At 46.7% G+C, this 18,015-nt stretch overlaps 1 protein-coding gene across 2 annotated transcripts in view; it reads left to right on the top strand.

Annotated features, from left to right (window-relative positions):
• The window catches only part of MROH1 (maestro heat like repeat family member 1), a 2,813,132-nt gene that overhangs the window by 566,662 nt on the left and 2,228,455 nt on the right, over positions 1-18,015 (top strand). For both annotated transcript variants that reach the window (XM_069621886.1, XM_069621885.1), the window contains exon 11: positions 632-745. In XM_069621886.1, the coding sequence (XP_069477987.1) occupies positions 632-745 (114 nt within the window). The remainder of the gene's footprint in view (positions 1-631; positions 746-18,015) is intronic.

The following is an 18,015-nucleotide window of genomic DNA, read 5'->3' as shown; positions in this document are numbered from 1 at the left end:
TTAAGTCTTTGCATCAGCAGAATGTATTAGAGAAATTCTTGCTTTGTTTCATCAGATTCTAGCATCTCAATTGGTCGACATGATTTGTCTAGTCAGAGGGGGAATTAGCACTAGTTAACAAACATATCTGGTGAAAGGAGCTATATTATGCAATATTGGCAATTCGTTTTTGGAATGAGACTGAGCCGTAAAGCTGTGAACTAAAAGTCAAAATCCCTGCTTACTTTTCGAGTGTAATTTCTTATATAATAGAAAAAGTTCAGCTTTTAAAATGTATCTGATGGCCATGTAGTTGATGTACGAATTAACGTCTTTCAGCAGTCTTTTTATCTTTCTCATATTCCCATTTCTTTCTGTCTCCTTCACTTTCTTTCTCTTTCGCTTTCCCTCTCTATTGCTTTTGCTTACTTTCACTCACCATCTTGCTTTCTCCTTCAAACAGGCTGCATTTCTCAGTTACATCATACCCGCTCCTTGGGAATAATGTGTCCGCCTGTGATGGCATTGATCACAAGTCCCTTATGTTTGACTCTACTTGAAACCGTTGTTTCAAGTGCCTGCTGGAAAGAGCTGCTATTGCAATGTCTATTCTTCACTGGTTAAATGGTTCCAATATGTTTTCTCTTTACAGCTTGCGCATTTCCAGATCGTCTGCTGGCCTACGTGCTTCCAAAGCTTGAGAACAATAATGAGAAGATACGATTAGGGACTCTTGTTATCATGAAGCAGATCATCAACTCTGCCTGTAAGTAAGAGAAGCTCTATCCTTCTTCCTTTTGCCTCATGACTCTGAAGGCCTGACACATTAGGGTGCCAGAGATGTTCATGGTTTGTGTTAATTCTACCCCCAGTAGAAGATGAATCGAGGGACAGCCAAAGGTATTGGCTTATTCTTTGTACTCGAACAAGGGTTCCAAGCAGCATCCTTTGAGACCATTGTAGAAGCTAAATATAAAAGAAATTGGATCTGTGAGTAAATCACCACTTTAGAAATACCTCTCGGCAACACCAACCATGGAAAGTTTGAGACGCCACACGGGAAGTATAAACAAATGGCATCACAAAGAAACGCTGCAAACACAGTGGTCATCTGTTGCCTAAAATATCCTTGCACATAGCTATCCAGAAAAACCAGGCAGTCACAAACTGGCAATCTGGAAAGCTGGCCCAAAACCGAAGGCCCTAACCCAAGGCTCCATTCTGAGCGTATTCTTTCCTCTCCCCATCTTGAGCCACGAATACCTACCGGAGCCTACTCCTCTGCCGGCCTGCACACAAAGATAGTAGTGAATTGTCTGAGCACCCAGCAAGGTAAGCCCTGGAGGGCTTCATTGATCTTAATCTGTGTTTCTTTATTGGGGCGGCTCGCACAGAAGTAATTTCCGAGGACTTTTTGTGCTCTGCATCCCATACACGTGGCACTGTGGGGGCATCCTTTTTGCTGTGGCTTATCACCCCTGTAACATGGCTGACACCTTTTGCCATAACCAGGCACCGGAGTGCCTCTTCGACACTAGGCCCCAGGGCAAGCCCTGATTGGCTGGTCTCCATGCAAAACCAGCCAATCACAAGCGGCATGCTGGAAAGCTGGCCTACAACCGAAGGCACTAACCAAAGGCTCCTGTCTGAGCATGATTGGGCTTGGATTGGCCCCCACCTTGTTACCGCCCAACAAACAATGCTGCAGCCTTCTGTTCATGCCTTGCTCCTGAACTTGGACCACAGCTCCCCAGGCCCCCCTTTCTACGCAAACATGAGTGATGGCTGAATTGTCCTTCTGCCTCCTCCGGCTATCTGATTGAACCGTATCTGTGCCATTCCTATTCTGCCTCTCCCTTGACATTCTCTTTACATCACTGAACTCTATGTTCTACAAATGGCAAATTAATTTCACGTTGTTTTCTCCTTACCTCTCGCCTCCCTGTGGGCACTACGTTGTATTCCTCCTTTTAAAAACATTTAAATAATCGATTCTAGGTAGTGTGCTTTCACTTCTTGCATCCATTTTGTGCACTACATTGATTGCTTTTAATAGATTCCTGCATCCCACCTATTGCTCTGAATTTGTTTTTGTGCCCTCCTTAACTACTAGGCCGCCTGTGAGTAAGGGCCAGGACTGTGCACTTCAGCCCCCCATTTTTTCTTTTCCCTTCTCACATCTATCCTCTGCCACTGAGATGGCACTCGCCATCTCTCCAATCTTTTCTAACTGCTTCACTATCACCTACTCCCGCCCCCTCTTTCACAAAATCTGGATTTAAAAAAGCACAAAAAAGACATCCTGTGTGCAAATCCTGGCCTTCCCATCGAAGACACTTATGTCAGTGCACCCTCCAGAGAGATAGTCACTGATTTCTTCTTCTCTGTCCCCTCTCCAGATCTATGGACTTCTCATCTCTACTCCCTCCCCTTTCACATGCTCTCCTATTAATGGCGGCACCAAGTGGGATGTACTCTTGGTGGGCTTCTTCTCATCACGCTGCATTGTCGTCTACACTGGAACTATCCTCGCTCAGGGTCCTCAGGCCAACCTCCTTCTCTTTGACCGGATCCTGCCATCCCTCATTAACTTTCTTCCTTCTCCTACCGTTCCACTATTTTGCCCTCTCCCCCCCCCCCTTCTGACTGAAGTACCACACCCCTGTACTCCACCTCAGAAAACCTTCAAAGGCAGAGATCGTCTCCACCTGGCGACTCTTAACGTCCGCTCAGCCAACAAAATCTCTGCCGACATCTGCCTCCTTCTTGAATACACTGACCTCGACATTCTCGCTCTTACTGAGACATGGTTCAATGCCAGCTCAGTCACTGCTTTTGACTTCCTCCTACCTGACGCCTTTAAGATAATTTCCAAGCCTCAACCTCACCATGCTGGCGGTAGGATTGCCTTAATCTTCCCTGAGTGGATTCCTTCTTCCATCTTACCCACTCTCTTCCTTTGAGAGCCTGGTATGCAAGTTGGTTATCTCTCCCTCCTCCACCCTGACCATTGCTACCATTTACCGGCCCCCAGGCGCTACCTCCCTGTTCCTCTCTGAATGTTCTGATTTCTGTTCCTCCTTACTTTCAACCTCCTCCAACCTGCTCCTCCTGGGTGACTTTAACATCCAATTGGACTCCCCTGGCACATTTTTCCCTTCTGGTCCAACCCACTCTGCTGGACACACTCTGGATGCCCTCATCCACTCCGACCCCCCTCTCTCATCTGCCCTAGTCACCCCTCTCTCTTGGTCTGACCACTCTCTTCTCCCACCTGGGTCCCTATGGCCTTGTGACCACTCCTCCAAAAGCCCTGCCATCCTAGTTTACGAACATCCGCCCAATGAAACAAGTGTCAGCTTCAGCTGCTGCCTTCACTTGCACCTTTATCCCCCCCTTGCCCTCCCAACTCAGACTCTACCACCGACATTGCTCTCAGCAAGTTCCTGTCCATTACCAACACCCTTGACATTCTTGCCCCAGTCATGAGGATCTGCTTGAAACTCGCCTCGAAGCACAACAATTGGTATGACTCCGAACTTGCAGCCCTGAAACGAAAGTGCAGAGCTGCGGAGCGGAAGTGGCAAACCTCACGCTCACCCTCTGACAAACTGACCTGCCACCTGCTCAAAAGGCAATACAGACTCTCTATCCATACCAAGAAAAGGGCCCACTTTCAGGCGCATCCAACAACACGGTTGAACTTTTCAAAATCTGCAGGGAACTAGCCAACCTTTCCGCAGTATCCTCTTTCCCGATCAGGCCCTCTGCAACGCAACCGCCACTCACTTCACCACCAAAACTCAGGACATCCGGAACAGCCTTGTCACTCATTCTCCCAACCTATCCCTTGCCTCCCTTGGTAACTCATTCTCCTCCTTCCTCCTCCTTCGCCCTTGTGTCACCGGAAGATATCATTAGAGTTGTCCGCTCCATGAAGGACTCTTCCAAACAGGATTCCCCTTTCTCATCCAGAACCATCAAGGACAACATTTGCTCTCTTGCCCCTGCACTCGCTGATCTCTGTACCCATTGCTTTGCTACTGGCTCTTTCCCCATCTCCCTCAATGGCTCCCGTGTGTGCACCCTCTGCAAAACAGTCCGCATGCCCCTCCTGCCCAGCCAACTACCGCCCTATCTCCATCACCCCCTTCATGGGGAAACTGCTGGAGAAGTTGGCCCTGTCCCAACTCAACTCTCACACTGAACTTGTTGGTGTCCTCCATGACCATCAATCTGGATTTTGAGCATTCAGAGGCACGGAAACTGCTCTTCTGAACCACTGTGAAGAACTGCTTGCATCCCTGGATTCCAACTCCCCTGCTGTCCTCCTTCTTGATCTCGCCTCTGCATTTGACACGGTCAAACACTATATCCTCATACAAAGGCTCTGCGACACTCTTGGTATCTTGGAGTGCGCGCTGGACTGTGTAAGGAAGGCATGGTATCGACAGTAAGACAGACACAAGTGACCACAGTTCAAGGGTGTTTATTGAACTTTAAACAAAGTTTGAAAAACACCTATCTAATCCTAAATCTAAAGATGGGTGCAAGCTACAACCATCAAATAACGCAGTCCTAGTGGTGTCTAGTCAAAATAAAAGGGCCTATACTAAAAAAAACTATTGCCAATCCTTACCTCTTATTACAAATAGTGTGGGAAACAGTGTTATGTGAAAGGAAGAAGTGTCCAAGAAATAAGTCAGGATATTCAGGCCTCCCTTCCCCATGTTTCTAGCACAGGACAAGGTGGCACACTCGAGCTTATTAGCAGTGTCTCTGGCTTCCCTAGCATGAGGGTGCAGTTCAAACATTAGCATCAGGACCTTCCGTGCCCAAGTCGCTTTGCCTTCAAAAGTCTCTACTTTCAGAGGTCCTGATGCGTCAAACAATACATTATTTTCCTCTCAGGATTTCACAAGCACTCAATTCACCTCGGATCCTCCTCAGCCGGGCTCTGATCCCCTTTAGCATAATGTTCGTAGGATTTTCATGTACCCAATTTCTCAGGTGATTCACGGTTCACCCTGGATCCCCCTCCGTCGTGCTCGAATCCGTTTCAACACAATGTTTAATCAGTCTCCCATCACCGGGCTCGGACCAATTTTTATTTATCACAAACTTGCTTTGACCAAAAGCTCTCAGCGGATCTCCCTCGTTCGGGCTCGGACCAACTTTAATTTACTTTGTCATCAACTTTCTTTACTCTATTCACATCGAAGACTTTTGATTGTGCACAGGATTTTGCTTGACCTGTTGCAGGACCACTTTGATTCATAATCCTTTGTCACTCTTTCGCTTTTACCACTTCTCAATTGGATACTTTACAGAGACTTTCGAATGAGCAAAAACGCAGTGCCGGACCACTGTCTTAGGTATTGTATCTTCGTTTCAAAGTTCATTCACTTATCTGTTGTCCAATTTTACTTGCGTTGGTTATCACATACGCTTCATACACTGTTCGCTTCAGTGTTCACCATACAATGTTGCTGCTTGCAACCTTGGCTTCAACACAGACCAATCTGGTATCGGCCTCCCCAACTCACCAGCTGTGTTCATTTCACTGGCGCTGTTTTGTTGTAGGAGCCAAGGACAGTACCACGGCAGCAGGCGAATCTCCCCGACTTGATTATCGACACGGTAGAGCCCTGGGAACCTCTGACACTCTATACAGGATTCTTCAGTCTGCTTTCCTGGTCTTACTCTTTCTATTCTTGAGGTTTCATGAAAGTAACGGTTCCTCATTGAAAAGGTCAAGGGCAGTTCCCTCCTTGTAATCCTCTTCTGTTTTGCCGTCTTTCGCTGGTGTTAAACTGCCATCTTAGAACTGCTGCTTCCTTGTGTGCTTTGCCTTGCTCAGTGTGCTCTTGTGCTCCGATTTTTATCCGTGTGGGGAAATGTAATGGAATAGTCCGTATTTGCCTGACCCTGCCTATCGTATTGGGACATGTCCGGTATATGGCTCGGGTGTTAGTCCGTTTTCTCTCATAGCGAGCTGTCCGTGAGTGTTGTAAAAGGGGAGTTGGGGGGTAGAGTTACTAAATATCCTACTTGGTAGGATGGGGGTAAAGGTGTTACAGGGAAGGGGGTACTGCGTCTCGCCATCCGGTCTCCCACTCCCAGAAGACCCCTCACATAGGTGATCCTCCCGCTCTGGTCCACCAAAAGCAATGGCTGTGTCATGACCACCTGGATGACATATCCCCGGGGACTAGCGGGTGAGACACCTTCAGGTTTCTCACAACTAGCTGACCTCCTTCCTAACTGACTGCTCCTCCCAAGTCATCCTGGGCACCTTCTCCTCTCCTACTTCCTTCTCCACCTGTTGTGTCCCCCAGGGCTCTATTCTCTCGCCTTGGCTCTTGAACATCTACCTTACTCAGCTGGCACTCCTCATTTCCTCCTTCTTCCCCAACTTCCAGTGTTATGCAGATGCCACACAACTCTTCAAACTCCCTGCTGACCCTCTTGCACCGTCCATCATCTGACTGCCTTTCTGCCATCCAGGCCTGTTGCACTTCCGATGATCTCTGCCTCAATGCCAGCAAAAACGGAGATCCTTCCCATTGGGACCCCTGCTCCTGACTTCTTCCCTTCACTCTGGCCGTCTTCCATTGTCTCTCCCCCGCTCCCTCTTCTGAAGCCAGAAACCTTGGTGTCCTCTTCGACTCCTCCCTCTTCTTCCTCCCTCACACTTGCCAAGAAGTCCCACTTTCAGCTCTTCCTTCTCAAAGGAATTCTACCTTTTCTCACCTTCCCCCAGAAGCTCAATGTTACCCGAGCCCTGGTTCTCTCTTGGCTTGACTAATGCAATTGCCGCCTCCTGAAACTACCTTCTTCCACTCTGCTTCCCCTCCAACTAATCCAGAATAGGGCACCGAGACTTATCCTTGGCCTCAAGCCCAGGGACCGCATCTGTCCTGCTCTAAAAAGTCTTCACTGGCTCCCGGTTGCTACACGGATTAAATTCAAATCCCTCTGTATCATCCACAAGGCTGTCTGGGGTCAGGGACCACACTATCTGCAACTCTCGCTTACTAAATATTCCCCCTCTTGACCTCTGCACTCCCCTGGGACCAACTCTTTGTGTGTAAAGCGTTTAGCTAAACAGAGGCAGGAGGTCGATCGCTTTCCTCGGCTGACTCCCTTCTTTGGAGCAACCTCCCTCTTCGTCTTGAGCAGGACCTTCTTAAATTCTGGAAGCTCCTCTTGACTTTCCTCTTTACTGCATCCTTCTCTCCTCTACTAATCTCACAGTTGCTTGTTTGGTGTTCAGGGCCCTTATGCATCCTCTGGGCCCAGATCTCCCACCCAGAATTGCCGCCAGCTTCTGTCTATACTCAGCATTTGCCTCCGCTCACCCTCTACCCTTAGAGGCATGCACATACCTTACATTGCACTTTTGCTGTTGGTCTCCCATGAGCACCCCAGCACCTATCCCATTCCTCCTCCCTTCTGCACTTGCACGTTCTGAACACTCAAAAGACAAAGTAGGTTCGTCTTCCCGCTGTTTTAATATTTATGTATTTTGATTTTCTCATCCCCTGCCCCCCTCCTTGTTACCCTGTGGGCGCTTTGAAACAGTATTTACTTCCTGTATAAGCACCTAACAAGTGACCAATAAATAAATGGATACACCTGGCCTTCATACAGGCAAGGATACCATGCTGTTCCCATCACTTCAACTTCAAATTAAAGTATGCATATCTTCATGTTCACAGAAGACCCTACTTTATCATCCTCTTTACATTAACATGACTGCAGATACATCTTTTAACATCACCTATTTTTAACAGACTCATGTATAATCTGCATTCATATGCATCTCCAGACTTTAACTATGCATTACTTTTCTAATGATTATAATGCAATATATTGTCTATCATAACAAAGTAAGCAATGCTGTTTTAAACATGTATCATTACCCGATGTTACTATCAATGCCCACTGTACGTGCTATACATTTTACGTAACATTGAGGCAGTTGACTTTATTCTTTTATGCATATCCCTGAATAACACTATTGTATATCAATTTCACTTCACATTTAAGATTGAACTTCTTTAATAGTGAATCTTCCTATACTCTCATGGTGACTATCTACCATAATTTGTTCCACCTGCATACTAATAGTCTCTAATAATTTAATTCTGACTGTTTGCGTCAGAGGTTGTCATATACTATAAACACTATGCTATAAAGCAAACACGTATACATTCTGCAATTGTTATCTGTGATGAATCCAGTGGAGTCATCACTATTCCCCGGTGGTGCTCTCCACCATTTGGCCAGGGGACGGCAGCCGCTACCTGATACTGACCCTGGGGGTGGTCATATGAGGGAGGATCACATGGGAGCGGACAACCATCTAATAGCTGGGATGATTCCATTGGACGAGATACTGTATTCTTCCTTTTCCCCTGAAGAAAACCCCAAGATACCCAAACTACTAATGGCATACTGTCACTCTAGACAAAACTCCCAAGTTTACTTCACATATAGAAAATCTTCTGTTTCTGATATTTCTTTGTGAAATGTTTGAACATCATTTTGGAAATCCAATTGCATCTTTGGACTTCAGCCCTCAGAACGCCTCAAGTGCTGAGACGAAGAGGAGGGAAGAGTTGATGCAAACTAAGCAAGTTTTGTTCAACCTAAAGATGGCAACTGCGGTTTATAGTCATTTTTTTTTTATTCGCGGACCCCAAAATAAATATTTAATTTAAAAAAAAAAAGAAATTTGACTTTTTTTTTCCGACATTATTGACATTCAACATTTTTTTTTCGAAAAAATGACCGGCAACCGCAATATCCAGCAAGGTAGCATGGGGGAAAACTGTGAAGCAGTAGACCGGCACATCCATGCAGTGGGTCGCAAACGTGAGTCACATTCACGGGTGTGGCGTGAAGGAAGGAGAGGTGCAGCAGGAATACCTGAAGGAACCTGGGAGCACCAGAGCACATGGAGGTATGGTCCAGTCGGTAAATGGCATAGTCTGCTACAGGCCACAGAAGGAAGCCGGCAAGTGAACGCGGAGCTTCAGGAAACACTGGAGCGATGTCTGCATTGTGTAAGAAGCCAACCCAGGGAGGACGTTTCACTGTAGATGCATGCCATAAGTCAGAGGCACCACAAACTACAGGTGAGTCGGCCCAAAGCCATTGGGGACCCGGGAGAGTACCGACGCACACGCAATCAAGTGAACCAATTATGTGAGATTGATATTATGGACAATGCTCAAAGGGGATTTAAACACAGACAAAACCGAATGTCAAATCAATGTTTAAAAGGAACATTTGAGTACCCACAAGAAAAACCTCAGCAACGAAACCTGAAGAAAGAAATGTTACCCTAAGTACGTTGGACAGAACAAAGTGATGTATTGAAAATAACACGTGAAACCAAGAAATAAGTCTTGGTAAAGAGAAGGCACCAGGCAGCCGACATTTGTGGAAAGATACCTGGCAGGAAAGTATACCAGGGGAATCTGTAATACCCCAGAGTGTTCCTGGCAAGGGAGTACCAGGCAATCCACTGAATTTGTGAAAAGACTCTTAACCATTGCTGCAAGACACCTGGCAGGTGAGTATACCAAGGCATCTAAGAAGTCCACAAGGCAGTCAAATATTCCAGACACTTGAATCTATAAATGAACGATCCCTATTAGAGGATTAAACCAGACAATCCTTCAGGGTTACAAGGATAACTAAAGAAAGACTATTTTTGGAATGTATTATTTGAACAAGAACTTTCTGAATCAGCTGTAAAAACCTCAAACTGTTGTTCAAAAAAGACTCTTTTGTCATCCTAACAAAATATTCAGGCGAAGGGAACCATCCTCTAGATCCATGGGTTTCTCCTTGGAAAACACTGTTCTTGGATGTATTTTTATGTTTTGATTATGGACACTTACCACCGGAGACATTTCCTTGCACGCTTTGGTGTTTGTTTCTAGTGTGAGGGTCAGTTTAGAATGTTTTGGACACAAGGGCGTTTTCTAAGTTACTAACTACTTGACACAGACTGATTCTTAGTTTTAGTTTGCTAGGTAGGGAACCTCTTCTTTTAGTTAGGCCTAAAGAGGCGTTCTTCCAACCAATTTCTGTTATGTAAAATGTCTGACCATAAGAATGTTACAACTTTGTGTCCGCCTCTCATTTCTGACCTTTCACATATCACAGTGCTCATCAAAAACTCTCGCTCAACCCTTTCTAGTCACAGAGGAAACATAATTTGTTACAACAAACCTAAAATCACTCCACTCTCCTTCATTCTTATGAGCCCATTTAACTATACTCTTTGACTAGTTTTGAATACTATTATACATACCACTGTTCACATTTCATAGTACGACCTACATTTATGTGCTACATCATTCCAATAGCCCAGGTGAAAACTCTTCAAGACCTTTGTACAGTGCGCAAAAGTCAAATGGCCAACCACCACCCTCAAGTGTAGAGCACTCACCAATGTTCAGTTCTTGCTTTGTATTTGTTGACCTTCTTTTCATGTCTTCTCTTATTTCATTTTCATCTTTGCACTACTCTTACTCCATTCCCTTTCTCTATGCCACACTCTTACTATCTTACACATGTTTTAAACCTCCCTCTGCATGTTTCTGGCTCCTTCTCCCTTGATTTGATCTTCTCCACTATCCCCTTTCCCTCTGCAGTTTTGGCTAACCCAGTGTACTCTTCGGATCACTTTCTCTCATTCTCTTTTCCTCTCTCCTCCCCACCTGCTCCTTCATCCTATTAGCTTACTTTCTCTTGATGCAAACTTAACTACTTCGATGCATCTTTCTACACTTCTCTCTACATGACATAACTCTACTCCTCCAGATGACTTCTACTCTTTATGCAGACTCAACCACTACTTTGATCACGTCTTTGTTCTCACAAACCACTCCGGCCATGTGATTACTCGTTCTATTTGCACATCCAGTCAATCTCTGCACTGAACATTTTTCTTACCTTAACTTACTAACTTCTCCATGCTTCTTATGACTCCCCCCTGCTGTATGCTAAACAGCAATACTATGCTGATGATCTTACCCTTCCTCCTCACCCTTGTCATCTTTCAAATTCGTGGTCATATTCTTACCCCTCCTGACCCCTCTTAACTCCTCTTTCTGCTTGTAGTCTGGCTAACTATTTTACTACTAAAGGTACACTCCTTCGCACATCCTTATCTGAAAACTCATACATGTCTCCCCCGATCTTCCACTTTCCCTCACCACCCTCCATGATGCACTAATTTCCTCCCTTTCTGCGACTGATGTAGCCACCTATCGCGCTCATGCTCATCCTGCTGCTGCTGATCGTACACCCTGGTATTCATACCAAAGGTCTAACCTGTGTTACTTCCCTCTGACACTTTTTTTAAAAAGCTTTATTTAAGGTTAAAGGCAAATGCACACCAGTTCGAAAAGCACTTACATGAGGTCCAAAACATTAACTGACCGCCTTTGGAAAGACAGGCTGGGCATGCATTAAAGTTGAAACTACTCATTGTAACGTACATTCGTGTAACAAAAAGGAAAAAAATAAATTAAAGAATTAGAAAGTGCAGTATCATCCCTCATCCATTCTGGGATGACCTGTAGTTGCTAGATAGACACATAAGGGAGTCCAAACGTCCAAATGTAGGAGCTAAGCCTTGAAAATTCCAAAGCGAAATATTTTTATGATAAAGCACTGAGAGTCCCAGTCTATGAAACAACCTAGCCCAGGCGTTAAGTGGTATGTACCGGATGAAAGGTACACAAGTCATTGAATCTGTCACTAAAGATGACTGCTGTAAGTTTAGAGGGGGCAGCACTGTAGCTCACAAGCATCAAATGCACAACCTCAGGCTCTAGAGAATACCAATATACTGCATATTCCACCTGAAAGACAAGATATTATAATTCCACATCCGGGGGCGCAAACCAACCTCGCTCATGCGTTTCTGTGAGCTTCTCCCAACTCATTCAGGCTGTACAAGACCCTGGAGCGAATGGAAGAGAAGACGACCCTGCTTGGCCAGAAAGGGGGTGTTGCTGAAAAAATATAGTAGCTTGGGGAGGATTATCCTCTTCAACAAGGAGAATCTCCCAGGTAGATTGGCAATGTTGCCCAAATCTTAAATATTGCATATATTCAACTTAATTGTACGCATATAAGAGTACGCTGTTGTCTTGAGACCCTGATGCCCAACAGCAACATCAAATGGGGGCGTCGCCAGTGTTCGCAGCCATGACCTCTGCGGTCTCCCTTGCTACTCCTGCAGTCTCCCCCTTGCTACCCCTGAATTAAAAATAATATATATGTATATATTTTTTTTTAAACGTAAGCTCCAGCGGACTTGGCGTTTCAGAAATGATCTGTACAAACTACTTAGTTTCCAGACAGGCTTCGATCCCTTTTTTTTTTTAATAAGTGATGTACTACTGCATGAGAATGTTTTGAAACTTCTACACCCACAAATGTAATATGCACAGGCGCACCTCACCAAAAATGACTGATGGACCTTTACACCAATCATAATAGCGAACTATCATGTTCATCATCAACCTTTCTTCATCATTATGCCATTTAGGTACAGAAACACATGCCATAAAAGCAGAATGATTTGAAAAGATGTATACAATAACCAACCCCATAACATCACATACATCTTAGAAAGTGTTACAACTGCAAGAGTGGTCTAATTCTTAATGTGAATATATGACCGAAGTTCAGATAAAAATAAGCAAACCGAAGTGTCACTGCAGAGGGAGTACAAGACTGGATTCATGCCTTATTTTTTAGTCTTTTTTTGCTTCTTTTTCGCCATGATCAGTAAATATACTTTGAGACCAAGTAAACAACTTTTAAATTCTCTGCCAGCTTGCAAAAGTGTAGGACTTTGTTATTCATGCGTATTCCATGTAAATTAAACAGCTGTTTCAAATATATTCTTCCATATATGCCATAACCCTCTGGGAAAAACCTGAGGGTGTTTCACTGCCTAGACCACAGGGATCCCTTACTCAGCAGGCCAGGGCACGGCCTTCGCCTTTGGATCCAGACCCTGGGGGTGGACAAGTGCGGGAGGATCACATGGGTGAGGGGTCCTCGGAGTGGGGGAGACACACCCGATGGCAAGACGCAGTATCGCCCCTATCCAATCCTATTTCATGGGAAATTCCAACTGCCTAGATCTCCCCCTCCGCCCTCCAACCACTCCCAACCCCCTTCCTAAACAAACACTGAGCAGAGGAAGAGGAGTTTTAAGGCTGAAAGTATTACCACCCATGCAATACACTGGACATGTCCCTGTAACGAGATCAGGCAGGGTCAGGCACTAGACTTTAATCACACTCACCCAATACCTATTAACTCTCCCCACATAGTTAAAAGTTGGACCACTGAAGCACACTTTGAGCAAGGCGGTGCATTAGAAGGAGCAGTTCCTCCAGTGCTATGGCGAACCAGGCGAAGGAGTGCCACCGACCGAGGGAGAGTGGGGGGTGGACATACTCTACACTCTTATATACTTTCTATATATTCCTACACTTACCAGCCCGCTGCCTCAATGTGCGTATGGAGGGTACCCCTTTCCAATTTTGCCCAAAGTGCAACCGCAAGTATCCTTGGGTTGACAGACACGCCACGTGCAATCTCTGCTTGCCAAGGGATCACCCCGAGGCAAATTGCAGAGCGTGTAGTAGGTTCAAACCTAAAACACTAAAAGACCGTTCCACCAAGCGCTGGGCCCACCACGCCAGGCGTCAAGAGGCCATGGCCGCGGAGGGTGCCTTCAGCGACGGCAGCGACGCCGGACTTTCAGACGGCGAGGGCAACACAGCGTCGAAAGACAGCCAGGCGCAGGTCCCCATCCTCGGATGGTCGTCCAGCAGGGCGGCTATGGGGAAGACCCCCGGCGACGTAAGCGCAACCCACAGCACTTCCAAACACACACAGTCCCACCGAGACTCGACGCGCACGTCGAGCTCTCTGAAAAAGGCACATAGGGAACGGTCCGAATCGGCGTCCTCTGGGTGTTCCCGATCTAGATCGCCGCATGACTCCAGGCAATCCTACACTATTGCCAAGAGTGCCTCACTCCCCAAGGTAACCGAGGTTCGATCGTTGGAAGAGAAAGCCGACCTCTATCCCCAGACCGCACTCCAGGAGTCGGTGTCTACAGCCCAAGTAATGCCTATTCCCGAATCCCAACCTACACGGTCGAAGGATAGTACCACCACTACCGAAGCTCGACGCCAGGTGTCGAAAAGCTCAGAAGGCCCAAAGAAGCAGGGTTAACACTCTTCCAGGCACGGGGAGGAGGGGAAAACAGAGGAAGCAGTCTCAGCCTACTTCCACACCGCAGAAACTTTCCACTCCTCTCAAACACAGATGGGTCTCACATCTCAATTATAGATGAGACAGGGAAACTCCCCCCACCCAAAGTCATTCCCAGTTCAAGAGAGTGGTCTAGTGAGGACATAGATGGAGTCATGTCAAGAATGTCATCATTGGCAGATTTCTATTCTAAAAACCCTGAACATTTTCTCACTTATAACCCCGACGGGTCAGCACCCTCAGGTTCCAAAGATCCTATCCCCCCCAAGTAAAAAATCTTGGTTCGAAACAACACGGTCTTCAGATCCCTTCCACATTCACCCTTATTCTCAAGAGGAAGATCCTTCCCTTTGTGAGGATACAGATTTGGGCATGTTGGAAGAACAGACTGGGACAGGCTACTATGGGGACGATGAGGAACAAGAGGAGGAAGAGGATGACCCAGAAATATACAGGGTAGATTCCCCGGTAGATAAAGAACCACCGGTTACCGACTCTCCGGTCGACAACCAGCCCCCTCCTTAATGAAGTCCTATCTCGAGCAGCAAACCACTTCCACATTGACACCCAGGGTGCTCAAGAGGAAAGAGATTTTGCCGAAGAGTTGGTGGGAGAAAGGAGACCTGTTGCGCAGGCCATCCCTATCCTTAGGTCGATCTAAAGAAGAATAGACCCTTCACTGGTAAACCCCAACCTCACCAGGACAGTCAACCCCAGGATTGAGAAGCTTTTCAAGGCAGCCCAATCAGACCCACTGTATATAAGAGGGCATCTGAAACCGGACTCCCTAGTCGTTACAAACACCCGCAAGAGGGCAGGAACACCCTTATCAGAAGCTCCTCCTGACAAGGAGAGCAAGAAAATGTATGGGTTCGACAGGAAGGTTGCTTCCACTTCCGCCTACCAAACAAGAATCGCCAACTCCACCACCCTGCTGGCGAGTTATAACTGCCACCAATGGGAGGAAGTCGCGGCACTCGTAGATTCCGCCCCAGAACCCCTAAAGAGCCAATTGGCATGAGTCTCAGCGGAAGGTAGAGCCGTATCCGGTTGCATTTTAAAGGCAACCTTTGATGCCGCAGATAACGCCAGGAGATTGATGGCAGAGGGTACGGTTATCAAGAGACATGCTTGGTTACTGCAGTCTGGATTCAAGGCCGAAACCCAAGCATCATTGTTAGACAAACCGGTGGAGTCAGATCTATTGTTCGGTAAGGCAGTCGAGGACGCGCTGAAAAATGCCAAGGACGAGTATGAAACACTTAAGTCCCTAGGTCAACTAACCACTAAGCCCCCAAGTCAAAGGGGTAATGGCAATTTTCGCTGCACACACAGACAGAATTCCCAAAGAGGGTCAAGCTATTCCCAGGGCCAGGGTACGCAGTGGAACAATAACCAACAGTCTACCCAAGGTTATAGCAAGGGGAATAAGAGAGGACGGGGTAAAGGTAGAGGCAGCCCCAGTAGAGGCAGCGGCACGCCTCCACCAAAACAGTGACGCTCTGCTCAGGGTCCCTTCTCATGCATCCCCAGTAGGAGGACGCATTTCCAACTTCACCCAGGCTTGGGAAGGGATCACATCAGACAGATTGGTACTGTCCACAGTGTCCGCAAGATACTGCATAGAACTGTTGGAGCGTCCCCGAAACCACCCTCCACGACAAAGAACACATTCTTTGGACCATCAGAGGAGATAATTCGGAATATACTAGTGCAAATTCCTCAATATCAGGCCGGTCGTCAGATAACGGTACGCAAAGCAATGCGTTTGCTAGGCATGATGGCGTCATGTATTTACCTGGTCCCCCACGCGCGCCTGCGCATGCGTCCCATGCAGGAATGGTTGGCGAAACAGTGGTCTCCGACAAGTGGTCAGTGGGACGATCTAGTGGTCGTTTCGCCAACACTGGTACAAAGCCTTCACTGGTGGACAAGAGAAAATCTGTCCAAGGGGAAACCCTTTTACGATCCCGAGATACAGGCGGTAGTCCCAACCGATGCATGCCTGACAGGGTGGGGAGCTCACATCCTCCACCACACAGCTCAAGGTCTCTGGTCTCACTCAGTGGCCAAGAATCACATCAACCTGCTAGAGCTTCTGGCAGTATTCAGAGCGCTTCAAGCGTTTGAGCCCTACCTGCTGAATCTGTCAGTGCAAATCCGGACAGACAGCACTACAGCCATGTTTTACTTAAACAAGCAGGGAGGTATTCGTTCGCCAAATCTGTCCAAACTTGCCCAGAGAATTTGGATATGGGCACTCAAACGGAACATCTTCCTGTCATCGCAACATGCTCCAGGGGATCTCAATTCTCTGGCAGATGCACTAAGCAGAGATCTCCTCCCAGGGGAGCATGAATGGTGTCTACACAGAGAAATCGTAGAAGATCTCTTCTCTCAGTGGGGTTCACCCACCATAGACCTATTCGCCACAAGCGAAAACAGACAATGCCCAAGATTCGCGCCCAGATTCCCACAACCAGGCTCTCAGTGGAACGCCCTGTGGATGAACTGGTCAGGAATGTTTACATACGCTTTTCCACCAACTCCTCTCAGCGGGAAGGTGGTGAACAAGTTGAACAGGGAATCGATGATGCTCGTCCTAGTTTTTCCCATGTGGGCGAGACAACCGTGGTTCCCACACTTACACAGACTAGCGATGTGCGAACCCATCAAACTCCCGGGCTGGTACAACCTACTGTCCCAGCATCAAGGTCAAACAGTACATACTCTACCCAACTCAATGAACCTAGCAGCATGGCTCCTGAGGTCATAGAGTTTGGACATCTCAATTTACCTCAAAGATGTATGGACATCCTAAAAGAATCTAGGAAGCCTAACACGAGGCACTGCTACTTTGACAAGTGGAAGAGATTCGTTATCTGGTGCCAGAATAGACGAATCAACCCAGTTGATTGCACTCCTTCAACTATTGTTACATACATGCTCCACCTGCTGGATGCATGATTGGTTTTTAACTCTCTGAAGGTGCATCTGGAAGCTCTGTCAGCATACACCACCTCCCATAACAAGGTGTTGTGGTGGAAAGTTCCAGTGGTTAAAGCCTTCATGGAAGGAGTAAAGAGACTTCAACCTTCTATTTCAAGCCCACCACAAGGTTGGGACCTTAATGTGGTGCTAGCTAAACTCATGGGCCCCCCCCATTCGAACCCATGCATAAAAGCAGTCTCAAACACCTGACTTATAAGACAGCCTTCTTAGTAGCTATTACATCCATAAGAAGGGTTAGCGAAATTCAGGCTCTGTCAGTGCAGGATCCTTTCTTTACAGTCCACAAGGATAAACTGGTTTTGCGTACCCACCCTAGGTTCTCACCTAAGTTTATTTCCAAATTCCACATTAACCAGTCCATCGAGCATCTGGCTTTCTTCCAAAACCCACAAAGCTCGGCTGAGGTGAAACTACACACCCTAGATGTGCGTAGGGCGGTCCTCTACTATGTAAACAAGACCAGATCGCTAAGGAAAACAGACCAGCTGTTTGTCTCCGTAGCTACAGGCAGAGAGGAGGATCGCGTCTCTAAAGGTGCCATCTATAAGTGGATTGTTAACTGTATCCAGCTGTGTTACTCCCTTTCTGAAAAAAACTCTGCCTTTCACGCCAAGAGCCCACTCTACAAGAGGCATCGGGGCCTCTCTGGCTTTCATTGCAAATGTACCCCTAGACACCATATGCAAAGCAGCTACT

Source organism: Ambystoma mexicanum, chromosome 5q (genome assembly GCF_040938575.1).
Source record: "Ambystoma mexicanum isolate Mex_15411 chromosome 5q, UKY_AmexF1_1, whole genome shotgun sequence".
NCBI lineage: Eukaryota > Metazoa > Chordata > Amphibia > Caudata > Ambystomatidae > Ambystoma > Ambystoma mexicanum.
Note: the sequence above shows the minus strand (reverse complement) of the source record. Positions and strands in the feature narration are given on the sequence as shown.